Source organism: Apodemus sylvaticus, chromosome 15 (assembly GCF_947179515.1).
Source record: "Apodemus sylvaticus chromosome 15, mApoSyl1.1, whole genome shotgun sequence".
Lineage (NCBI taxonomy): Eukaryota > Metazoa > Chordata > Mammalia > Rodentia > Muridae > Apodemus > Apodemus sylvaticus.
This window is the reverse complement of record NC_067486.1, coordinates 54522810-54535822: the sequence shown is the minus strand read 5'-3', so window position 1 is coordinate 54535822 and position 13013 is coordinate 54522810. Positions and strand designations below refer to the sequence as shown.

The window sequence follows — 13013 nt, the reverse complement described above, 5'->3', positions numbered from 1 at the left end:
CAAATAAGACAAATAGAAATGGACAGAAATGACATTGCGTCTCTCCGTCACACAGAATCAGGGAAGCAGAAAATACACATCAGTCAGCAAGCAGAGAGAATGGAATCCCTGCGCATCATTGGTGGGAATGTAAACTTGTACCACCTCTGTGGGAAAGAGTGGTGAAGCTCCCACAACACAGCTGTGTTGGTATTTTGTCTAGCAGTTCTTTGGTATACACTCAACGGTAGAAAAAAGCCCAGTCTTTAAGAGATTCCTATATCTGTACTCATAGAATACATTATTCACAGTGTCTGCCACATAGACAGATGAATGATGATGTAATATGTAATAATATATATATATATTCAAATATACTCAGTCTTAATGAAGAAAAAATGCTGGCCATGGGTGGTTGAACATGGAAGATTCTATACTGAGGGAAATAACCCAGTCACAAACACCGTGCAATTTACATAGAACATTGCAAAATGAAGAGCTGTGGCCAATGGCGAGGACTGCACTGTACAGATGTGGTTAGTTGATACCACCACAGTGCAGTGTTGAGCTAACAGAGCAAATTTACACTCCATAAATTACACCTTGGCACAAGAAGATTTTGGAAAATTTGAGGGGCTACCTATTACTCTAGATGTTGAGATATGCGACAATAATAAAATGCTGCAAAATTACACTAAAAATGGGGGAGATGAGTGGGTAGAACATATTTGAGTCCAGCAACAGGCCTAAATACACACAGTAGACTAACGTCAAACTGATACTAAAAATTTGGAAGGAATGACCTATTATTCGACAAATGATTCAAGGCTTACATGAAAATGTAAGTCTTACTGAAACTCTAAAATTACTGTAATGCTACTTATAAAATTTTTTTATTTCTTATGAGGAAAATCCTAGCTAACCTACTCATTGCAATGTCCATATTTTTGTTTACATAGATCACACCACATCAGCTGTAAAAGTTCAGACATTGAAAATGCAGTACAAGTGAGCGACATAGCACTCAAAGCACAAAATGGAAGATAACATTTGTAACTGAAATTTCCCACGAAATGATGATGGAAGTAATTTCCAGAGTGTGTCAGCTCTACCTTCAAAGAAATGAGTCACTGTGTAGCTTAGAGCAGGAGGGAGCCGAAATTTAAATTCTCCACTTCTCTCCCTGTGTCTTCCATCTTGTCAGTGTTGTCTGTCCCTAATAGAGCTTTCTCTATATGTATTGATGGAAACACACACACACACACACACACACACACACAAACAGCAAGAGAAAGGAATGAGGTAGCTCTTAATCATTTTTTTTTGGTCAGAGTTTGAGAGGGAAGAATTTACCTTTTGAGTCCTATTGACCAGAATACATTCCAAAGCCACAAACAGTTCTTATCAAGCTATAGTCACGTGCTGCTTCAACATTTGTGGTGGACACTTGTTTTCTTTAAGGTTGCTTTCAATATATTGACTGATTTTAGCAAATGATTACTATAGTGTAAGTTATTTTATGTCAGGGGCACAGTTGAGTATAGAACTTAACAGTGAAGCTCAGGTTTAGCTTAGTTATAAAACAGATTACGTAGAAAATTCAAGTCATTTTAAAGTTGATTACATTGTTTTATGAAAGGCAGGTTAAACTTATACAGGCTGACTGCTCAGTATAGACTGAGCACGTGGTTTACACGGTCTCAAGGTATATTACTAACTTACATGCAAGGTCCAGCAAAAGTACAATTTCTGGACGTGAGAGGTGTTTTCAGAAAAAAGCTATTCCCACACAGAGTGTTCCCATAAATGATTAGAAAGGGCAGAGACTCCTACAGAAAGCATGAAGAGAAGATCTGAAACAGGCACCAATAGAAAAAGGATACTTTGCAGTGACCATTTTAAAGGGATACTTAACAACTCTACTAATCAAAGAATACATATTATGACACCTCCCAGGGCTATAATAGTGAGACTTTGACTCAAAAAAGGAGAAACAGAAGGAAGAGGAGGATGAAGAGGAAAGAAAGTAAGAAATGAAAAACAAAAGAGAGAGAAAGGAAGGAAGGGAGGAAGGAAGGAAGGAAAAATAAAGAAAGGAAGGAAAGAAAGAGGAAGGCAAAAAGGCAAGAAAGGCAAGAAAATGGAATAGAAACTGGTTTGGATAGCTTCATCTCTCTCTCTCTCTCTCTCTCTCTCTCTCTCTCTCTCTCTCTCTCTCTCTCTCACACACACACACACACACACACACACACACACACACATAGTCCCTCTTCCATCCCCCTCTCCCCTTCTCCTCTCTTCCAGGAGGATGACTCATCTTTTTAACAGCACATATTGTTCTTGTAGAGGACCCAAGTTCAGTTCCCAGTATCCATGCAACTCACGCCAGCCTGAACTCCAGCTCCAGGAAATCTCACAGCCTCTTCTAGCCTCTGTGAGCACACACTCAGTACACACACACACACACACACACATGCATACATATATACATACATGCACATACATCAATACACACACATACACATACCACACACATAATGCACATACATCAATACACACAATATACACCCCATACACACATATACACACACTCATATACATACATACACCAATACACACACATACATACACCCCCCACACACACACATACATAAATATGCAAGCATGTAATTAAAATTAAAAATAAATCTTACAAAGCTAAAACCAAAGTTCAGTGGTACAGTACTTGCCTACCATAAACAAACCATGAATTCAATATTTGTGCTATAAATATGTTAATTACACATATTAAAAGAAAAACAGCTGATTATGGTGGGGCATGCCTATAATGGAAGCTTTTTTTTTTTTTTTGAGACAGGGTTTCTCTGTGTAGCCGTGGCTGTACTGGAACTCACTCTGTAGACCAGGTTGGCCTTGAACTCAGAAATCCACCTGCCTCTGCCTCCCAAGTGCTGGGATTAAAGGGCTTTAAAGTTCTTTAAAAGCAGAAGCAGGAGGATCAGGAGTTCAAGATATTCCTTATGTGCATGTAGTTAGAAGCTAGGCCAGACTACATGAAACCCTATCATAAAATAAACAAAGAAAAACAGAACTAAGAAACTCAAAACCAGTAATGATGTATTTGATTATCAGCTCATAAAAATGCAAAAAAAATTATTAATGCTCTGTCAAGGTATGATAAACTAAATTTAAATATTAAAGAGTTAAGGCAAACCAGCTCAGTTATCATAGATGGCAAATCAGAAACTCATCTTTGAAAACGCATGCCTGAGAGCATATCCTATGCCCAAATGTACTCAGCAGACCAGACAATAAAGGATATAAATGTGGATGTTTGCACATTTGTAGGTATGTATGTATGTGTATTTTGTATATGTATGTATGTATGTATGGATGGATGGATGGATGAATGGATGAATGAATGGATGTGAAAATAGTTAAAGAAGAAATGATGAAGTTGAGAGGGAGTGATGTTGTGGATTGGATCCCCCGGAGCTGGCGTTACAGGCAGTAGATAGAAGAGGCAGAGGGATCGCATCGTCAACCTCAAACATAAAGCAGAGAAAGCAAATTGCTGTGGGCTAGGCTGGAAACTCTCTAATCTGACCCCTAGTGACATTCTTCATTCAGCATGGCCACACCTCTTCAACCATCCCCCAAATAATGTCACCAACTGGGGATCAAGTCTTCAAACATGTGAGCCTATAGGGAACATTTCTCACTCAAAGCACCACAATCCAGAATGGGAAACTGTTACAGGCTGTGGCTTGGGTCTGCAATGCCCTCCAGAGCAGAGGCCTAACTAACATAGTACAGTAGAAAGCTGCTGCTGCTGCTGCTGCTGCTGCTGCTGCTGCTGCTGCTGCTGCTGCTGCTGCTGCTGCTGCTCCTCCTCCTCCTCCTCCTCCTCCTCCTCCTCCTCCTCTTCCTTCCTTCCTTCCTTCCTTCCTTCCTTCCTTCCTTCCTTCCTTCCTTCCTTCCTTTTCTTTCTTTCTTTCTTTTCTTTCTTTCTTTCTTTCTTTCCTTTCTTTCCTTCCTTCCTTCCTTCCTTCCTTCCCTCCTTCCTCTTCTTCTCCTCCTCCTCCTCCTCCTCCTCCTCCTCCTCCTCCTCCTCCTCCTCCTCCTTCTTCTTCTTCTTCTTCTTCTTCTTCTTCTTCCTCCTTCTCCTCCTCCTCCTCCTCCTCTTCCTCCTTTTTCTTCTCTTCATTCTGTATACACAGTTTGGTTCACCTTCTTTCTTAAATAATGTGTTTCTAGTTAATCATGGCCAAAAAGATCGAGGTGCTTGACCTGCAGTCTGTTATCCAGCCGTTTAATGTGGAAGAAGCCCCATACAACATCCCATGGCTTAGTGAGGATCCTGAAGCCATAGCCTTTATTCAGGTAAAATTTTCACCTCCTGAGATGCCTTTAACGCACTAGTAAATAATCATGAAAATAGGAAGGATTTGACTATGATACTTGCTAGTTAAAACTCTCATTGTCCCTTGCTATCCATAGGCTATAATCAACATCTCTTTACCACCCACAGCCCTCATACAAGCTGCCTCCCTCCTGCCTCTCCACCTTCAGCTTCTGTTTCCCACATTCCATGTGCCCTTCATTTTGTTTATTCTGAACTATTGATGGTGCATTCACACTAAACCCCCTTCCAGTTTCATTAATGTGTGGATTCTGTGTGATCTCTCGGAAATGTCCACTGGTCCTAGACCCTTTACAATCTATCCTTACTTGTTGCATGTCTGCAAACTACCAGACGTAGTCAGAGATGTAGGTCTTCAGGCTAATTTCTCACCAGAATACCATCGTGTTGTCTTCGGTTTGAAATAAGAAATGCACTACCATTGTTTCCAATATGCATGTATGCTGTACTACCACGTACATTATAGTGCAAGTAATTTTACATCTCTGCCTCCATTGTTTAGGTCATTCATTCTTCCATTTTCATTCTTTCCCTTTTGTTTTTATTGTCATGGTTTCTGAGAAAGAACATTGCTATGTATCGCAAGTCTCACTTCTCTTAGCTCAGTTTCCCACATGTCAGCTTACAAACAACCAGGCCTGACTTGGTTCATCCTTTGAATACCCACCCCATCATTCTCATTGATTGCTTGCAGAATGAATAAATCAATCAATTGAGCATGTTTAATGGTATTCTTTTCAGTGCTTGTTCAGTACCAAGCTTAAACTTCCCCTTAAGAATTCAGAATCATTCACCCCGTCTACCTGAAACTTAGATGAATCATTTTCATTCTCCCACTCCATTCTTATTTCTAGATTATTTTTCTTCATACATGTGTGATATTTGGATACAAAATTTATATTTGTGGATCTCCAAATTCCCCTGTATGTATTTATAGTTCTCTTTTATCTCACAAAATTGCAACCAACACAATCGCTTAGATATTATTATTTAATTTAAATGCATAAAAGTTCAATTATAGATCAACATCCCAAATTTCTTTGTTTTTCTCTTTAGGAAAAAGCAAAAGTTGTAACATTTGACTGTGGAAATAACATCTTTGAAGAAGGTGATGAGCCAGAAGGAATCTATGTAATAATTTCAGGCATGGTTAAGGTAAAGCAGAGATGTTATGAATGTGCTTGTGAATAATCAAGTTGTTAAGAAAAAAAGAATTTTTCAAAATTAAGAATTAATGACTTTTCATGCTATAAAATGAAAAGATGCTTTTTTATTTTATTTTTTATTAATCACTTTATTCATTTACATTTCAAATGATATCCTCCTTCATGGTTACCCCACGACAAATTCCCCATCCCATCTGCACTTCCCCCATCTTCTTTATCTCTGTGAGGGGCTCCTCCACCCACTCCCCCACTCCTGCCTCACCGCTCTAGCTTCTCCCTAAGCTTGGACATCCACAGGACCAAGGGCCTCCCCTCTCATTAATGTCATATAAGGCCATCCTCTGCTACAAATGTATCTGGAGCTATGGATGCCTCCATGTATATTCTTTGGTTGGTGGCTTAGTCTTTGGAAGCACTGGGTGGTCTAGTCAGTTGATAATCTTCTTCCTATGGGGTTGCAATCCCCTTCAGTTTTTTCCATCCTTTGGGGTCCTGAGGCTCGGTCCTGGTCTGCAGTGAGTGTCTGCATCTGTATTGGTCAGGTGCTGGTAAAACCTCTCAGGGAGCAGCCATACCAGGCTCCAGTCAGCAAGCACTTCTCAGCATCAGCAAAAAATGTCACATTTGGTGTCTGCCGATGGGATGAACCCCTAGGTGGGTGGTCTCTGGATGACCTCTCCTTCAGTCTCTGTTCCATTTTTTGTCCCTGGCTTTCCTTTGGACAGGAACATTTCTGGGTTAACAATTTTGAGAGGGGTGGGTGGCCCCATCCCTCAACTGGGGCTGTTGGAGGTGGCCACTACAGGTTCTATCTCCCATTTTTTGGGTATTTTGGCTAAAGTCATCCTCATTGAGTCATAGAGGGATAGCATCCACAATATAACAAAGAACTCAAGAAGTTAGACTCCAGAGAACCAAATGACCATTTTAAAAATGGGGTACAGAGCTAAGCAGAGAATTCTCAACTGAGAAATCTCAAATGGCTGAGAAGCATTTCAAGAAATGTTGAATATCCTTAGTCATCAGGGAAATGCAAATCAAAACAACCCTGAGATTCCACCTCATACCAATCAGAATGGTTAAGATCAAAAACACAGGTGACAGCAGATGCTGGCAAGGATGTGGAGAAAGAGGAACATTCTTCCATTGCTGGTGGGACTGCCAGCTGGCACTTAGGAAATCAATCTGGCAATTTTTCATAAAATTGGAAATAGTATTGCCTGAAGACCCAGTTATACCACTACTGGGCATATACCCAAAATATGTTCTAACATATAACAAGGACACATGATCCACTATGTTTCTAGCAGCCTTATTTATAACAGCCAGAAGCTAGAAACAACACAGATGTCCTTCAGCAGATGGATACAGAAAATGCAGTGCATTTACATAATGGAATACTGCTCAACTATTGAAAACAATGACTTCATGAAATTAGCAGGTAAATGGACAGAATTTGAAAATATCATTCTGAGTGAGCTAACCCAGACACAAAAGAACACACATGGTATGTTCTTGTTGATAAGTGGATATTAATTAGCCCAAAAGCTTGGATTACCTAAAATACAATTCATAGACCACATGAAGCTCAAGAAGAAAGAAGAGCAAGTGTGGATGCTTCAATCCTGCATAGAAGAGGGAACAAAATAATCACAGGAGGTAGAGGGAGGGAAGGACCTGGGAGGGAGAGAGGAGGGGGAGGGGGAAAGGGGTGGCAGGATCAGGTATTAGAAGGGTCAGGAGAAACATGCAGAGGGTCAGGGAAAAAATAGAAATATGTAGCAGTGGGGGATGGGCAACTGAGGACAGCCACTAGAAAGTCCCAAACCAAAAACCAGGGAAAAGAAGTTCCCAAGAGTGATCCCTTCTTCAGAGAGCAGTTAGCTTGCAAATGATGATTTTTCAAGACCAGACACAATGGTCAACAACCTGCCACCTTCCAAGCCATACCTTTTCTTTCTTCTTTCCTTTCTTCCTTCCTTCCTTCCCTCCTTCCTTCCGTTCCCCCCCCCCTTGTAAAACCTGAACCATCTTAACTTACCGAACCGCCCTGAATGAACCACGTGGAGATGGTATCGATGCAAAATGCATGAGGAATTCTTATTGGAATCAGCATGCTGGGGCTGCTCTGCACCCCAAGAGAGAACAACCCTGCACCTTGTGCTGCGCAGGATTTTATACCCTCCTCAGGGCCACCACCATTAAGCACAATGTGATTGGCAGAACAGGGTTACATTCAAACTAATTGGTTGTTAGGTGATGAGGTAGGTGGCCAACAGTCAGTCCTTCAGAATGCATCCCCACCCTTAGGTCGGCCTCCCCCTCCCCCTTGTGATCTGAGGAATGCAACCCAGCCTCTGACTTTTTTAAGGTTCCTGAGTTAACTATTTCACTTCCCTCCTCTCTCTCTGTTTATTTTCATCAAACACTGGATCCTTCCTGGTCCCCCTTAATGGAGACCCTGCCTCATCCCCCTTCACGGAGACCCTGCCTCATCCCCATCTCCCCTCCCCCTTCCCCTTCTCTTTTGATAGATAAGAGGAAACTGCAGAAAGGACCATCTCTGAACATGTAACTGTGGCTCTTCTTGTGTTTATATGAGTGGAAGATTCAACCATTTAAAATGGATCCAGCTTGGCCTACATAGAGAAGCCAGAAAGAGCTACCTGTTCCAGAATATTCTGTGTGAAAGCCACTGCCAATTTAACAACTTTACTTTCAGGGGAACTATTTCCAGAATGATGCAGATACAGTGCAATTGCTAAACCCGAAGCAGGAAAATGGCAGACAGTTTGGGTGACGTAAATTAACCTGCATATGTCTTTTTCTCTCTCTTTTCTTAACAGCTTAAAAGGTCAAAGGCATACCTGGAGATGGAAAAAGCACCCTCAGAGTCAGAGATTAAAATTCACCCACTGCCTCACACAGAATATCTGCTCAGCGGGGAGATAATAGGAGAGTTAAACTGTTTGACTAAAGAACGGATGCAATATTCTGCCACCTGCAAAACCGTTGTGGAGGTCGGACCAGTTCTTCTATTTTGCTGCTGAATCTCATTCAATGTCTGGTATCAAACTTAGAATGTTTTAGTACCTAGCATGTGTCTAAGGGCCAATGGCAATGTGTGTTTTTAAGTAGGAAAGGTAAAGGAACATTCATTATTTACCAATGGATACCTACTTTACATCATTGTTAGTTGAAAACGGCTTGTTCCTGGACAGATCACACTGAACCAGCACAGTTCCCACGAGAGAGGTCCTTTAGTGAAAGTAGGGAAGAAGTGAGGAAGGAGAGAGAGAGAGAGAGAGAGAGAGAGAGAGAGAGAGAGAGAGACAGAGAGAGACAGAGAGAGAGAGAGAGAGAGAGAGAGGTTGGGGGTCTCTGTCTTTTATCTGGACCTTGATGTAAGTAACCTAGGTGATGATGCGTACAAGTGATGTGGGTGAGAGAGTGTGCAGTGGTTGCCATGGCAACAGAGGCAGGAGGGTCCTGGTTGCCTAGGGATGGCATCATCACTGAATTCAGAGGCTAGCTATAAACAGCTTCTGATGCTAACAATGCTGCCCTAGCAAAATATTTTCAAAAGTTAGCCTACCACAACAAAAGAATTTAACTAGGAAGTCTAGGCCATATGAGCTGTTTCACTAAGATGTGTATAGAATTTAGGTCTAGACAAATTTTTACTTAAATGAAGATTTCAATCTAGCTGTATGATTTTTTATTTGTAAATTCATCAGAATAAAATTGTCTCTATTAAAAAGGACGAGAAAAAGAAAAGAATGTGCCATAAATTGTAAGATAAGGAAAGCAGGGAAGAGTCAGCACTGGAATAATGTTCACCCATGAGAGCACAGGGAAGAAACAAAACCTTTAAACCTGCAGGCAACGCCATTATCTGGAAATGGCTTTCCAGGAAACACAGGGAGACAAACAAGGCAGTGAAACCGAGAGGGAATCGTCTGCTTTATCCACAATGTGGGACATTCTGAAGGACAAATGACCTGACATTTTAGCAAGTCAGTGGCATTAACTGGGAACAGGAAGAGGGAGAGAGAATATTAGTACAAATGGACACAAGAGATGTAACATCCATGTGTAAATGTTCTACTTCAAATAAACCAAGTATAAAGAGATATATTGGAGACAATTTGGAAATTTTCAATATGCATAAAGTATATGAAGCTTTTATAAACAGATCTATGTGAAGAGACTTTTTTTAAAGTGTGGCTCTAGGAGCCTTCAGATATCATTCTTAGCATGAAGATGTTTAACAGAAAAGGCATTTGCAATATATTTTAAGGATAGATTAGGTAAGACTGAGAAGGCTGTGGTAAAAGAAGAAATTGAATTTTAGCAGGGGCTAAAATGTGCTTCTTAAAGAAAAAATACTTTTATAAGTGGAAAAGAGGCTTGCAAGTCCCAGTGGTGTAGCTGGGTTAGAGGCTGTTATCTTGTCTTTGGATTAATACTCAAGGGCCAATATTTTGCTTTATATTTTAGCTGAGGTAGGTTAGAGCAGGCAGAAAGAAGCAGAGTGTTGGTGGAGTATTTCAGCTGAGTTGCATAAAGCCTGGCACTTGAACGAGGTACAGAATGTCTCGGTATTGGTAACAGGAGGTTCCAATGTGATGCTTATGCATGTATGCGCTCATATCTGTGTATTCACACTCATGCAAAATCACCATTACCATTTGGAGCCTGGTAATACGGGCATGGATTTTATACAGCTACCTAGTCTCTCACTCGGCATTTTAGACCTCTTTAGATTTTTTTTTAAGGAAAATAATCACATCTATAACATTTTAAAAGCATCTTTAACCAGTGGCACAGAAAAAAAAATGCATGTAACATTCTGCGTAACTAGGATTTGAATAAAAACACTAACAAGCATTTATGAAGACACTGTATCCATAGCAGACCCACCACAACCAAGCCCAAAACCTCACCAAATTCACAGGACACTGTTTTCCATCATGATAAACAGTTATGTTCAATATAAGTCTGAAATCCATAAGAAGAGAAATCAGTAAGGTTGGCCATACACTAGCTATTTTGAACTGCCAATTTGACACATTCAGGAAGAGAGTCTTAATTAAAAATGACCTATATCAGGCTGGCGTGATAGGCTGGCATGCGAGTGCATCTCTAGGAGATTGTATTGATTTTTACCTGATGGCAGATGGAGCCCATCGTCGGTGGCCCTGTTCCCTAGACAGGGGAAGAGAAAGACAGTAAAAGAGAAGAGAGAGAGCTTAACTAAGAGCAAGTAAGCAACATGAGCTTATTCTCTCTGTGTTCTTGACCATAGATGGCATGGGACCAGTAGTGTCTTGAGCTCCTATATACCTTACCTAAAACAATGGACTATTGCTTGGAATGAGAAGAAAAAAAACAACACCTCTGACCAGATGGGTATTTTTTTTTTTTTTGGTCAGAGTATTTTATTACAGTAACAGCAAAGAAAGTAGGACAGCCCTTAAACACACCCTGAGTCCCTGCCTCCCACAATTCTCTAGGCACCATGTAACAAGAGCCCTTCAGAAGATGGCGAGTTTGATGAATTGTGAAATTGTATTCAATAAAGTGGCTGAAATCATAAGCCAGTTAAGGCTACAAAGACCAAAACCTTGTGTCAAAACAGATAAACAAACAAAAATAACAACAAAAACAAATACTGTCAAAATGTAAGGACTTTAGAGATTTAGTTGTAAGAAAGGAGCTATTTTAAACCACTAGTATCCAACTGAAGGACCAGAAATAACAGACCATGAAAGCAAAGTCTGAACATAAAGTGGCCTTCTGTTGCTCTTCCCCATCAATACCATGTCTGTGCTGAGAAGAAGCACTGTCTTCTCTAGATCTACTGTGTCAATGCTAAGGGGGAGCATGGATAGGATCCAGAGTAGAGGTAGGTTCCAAGTTAACTTACTTTGATGTTACTCTGTTTTGGAATCTGCCTGACACCATCTATTAATTAACTCAAGCAAATTATAAATGCCAACCTCACTGAGCCTCCATGGTCAGATAATTAACAGCTCCCTGCAACAAATCTCAGCAATTCAGAGAAACAGAGAGGAATCTATAATCTCTACAGGGTGTCATCAGGAATCATGAAATTCTGAAAGCTTTTTCTTGAGAGAGTTTTTACACATAGAAAGAAAGATTAAACAGTGATGGATGGCAAGATGGAGTGAGGCATTATGTAAAAAATAATGTTAATATTGCCCAGAGGATGCACTGAGCTAGTAAGTCACTAAAACAACGAGGACAGATATAGCCAATGAACTCAAGGAAAACAGGCATAATAAAAGAGAAACTGCTCTTAAACATAGGAGAGATAGGAAGTATTGGCACAATATAAACATGAAATAAATGGTCAAGTGGAAGGTTTAAGATTTGCTCTACGCAGATTGTGATGCCAGTTTTGTTTTTTTTTAAAAAAAAAAATGGGGAACGGGATGGTAGAAATGATGTAATCGGTAAGGACAGTCATAGGGAATCTAAGTCTTGAAAGTAAACAGAAAACCAGGTGTGGTGGTCAATGGATTGTGACTTAGAAGCTTGCCTGGACAATATACAGAGACCCTGTCAAGAAAAGAGAGATGGGGGTGGTAGGAGAGGAAAGAGTGAAGGGAAGGGAAAAGGAAGGGGGAAGAAACGAGGAAACAAGCAAGCTATGCAGTGGCTTCTGCCAGCATGCTGGCAAACCCTCCAGTCATTTTTTCCCAGCTATGTATAAATCCGTTTCAGCACCTCCAGTATGAACTTTACAAGAACTGAGAAAATCAAGCAGAACACGGCATTACAATAAGTTTCACGGAAGCAGGCAGGAAAGAGAAGAAGCAAGAGGACAGGTTTCTTCCAAACATTTGAGGTCAGCATTCACCTGAACACGAAAACCAGAAAAAACAGGAAACAAAACTAGAAAAGCCACAGAGCAGTGTTCATGGCAAACACAGAAACAGAAATTCTCAAAACAAAGCTAGCAACCCAAACACAAAAGCACAGAAAAGAGGTTTGTCATCACAATCAAGTATACGCTATATCTCATGTGTACTCATATGACTGAAGATACACAAGCCAGTCATGGTGATACGCTACCACATCAACAGCACAACAGCCAAAATCTCAAGCTCCATCACAAATAACCACTCCATAAAATTCATCATCAATTCATAATAAACAGTCTGAAAAGTTAGGGATTGAAAGACAATAAGCAAACAAGATAAAGGCAGATTGTGTACAAATACATGTATACATACATGCATGCATAGATATACTTAGTGCAAAGTTAACATTATAATGAAAGGGAAAATCTGAAGAGGCCCTTTCTCCTATCACACATTTTCATCACCTTCACTCAACAGAATACTAGCGTCTGAGCCACAAGAATCAAGAGGACAAAATATACAGGGTATCCAGGCTGGAAAGGATGTGGTCTGTCA

General features: G+C 40.5%; 1 protein-coding gene across 1 annotated transcript in view; it reads left to right on the top strand.

Moving 5' to 3' along the window:
* Slc9c1 (solute carrier family 9 member C1) overlaps positions 1–13013 on the top strand; it is a 68447-nt gene that overhangs the window by 45982 nt on the left and 9452 nt on the right. Inside the window, exons 20-22 of the mRNA XM_052158887.1 lie at positions 4237–4362; positions 5459–5557; positions 8415–8588. Of these exons, the coding sequence (XP_052014847.1) occupies positions 4237–4362; positions 5459–5557; positions 8415–8588 (399 nt within the window). The remainder of the gene's footprint in view (positions 1–4236; positions 4363–5458; positions 5558–8414; positions 8589–13013) is intronic.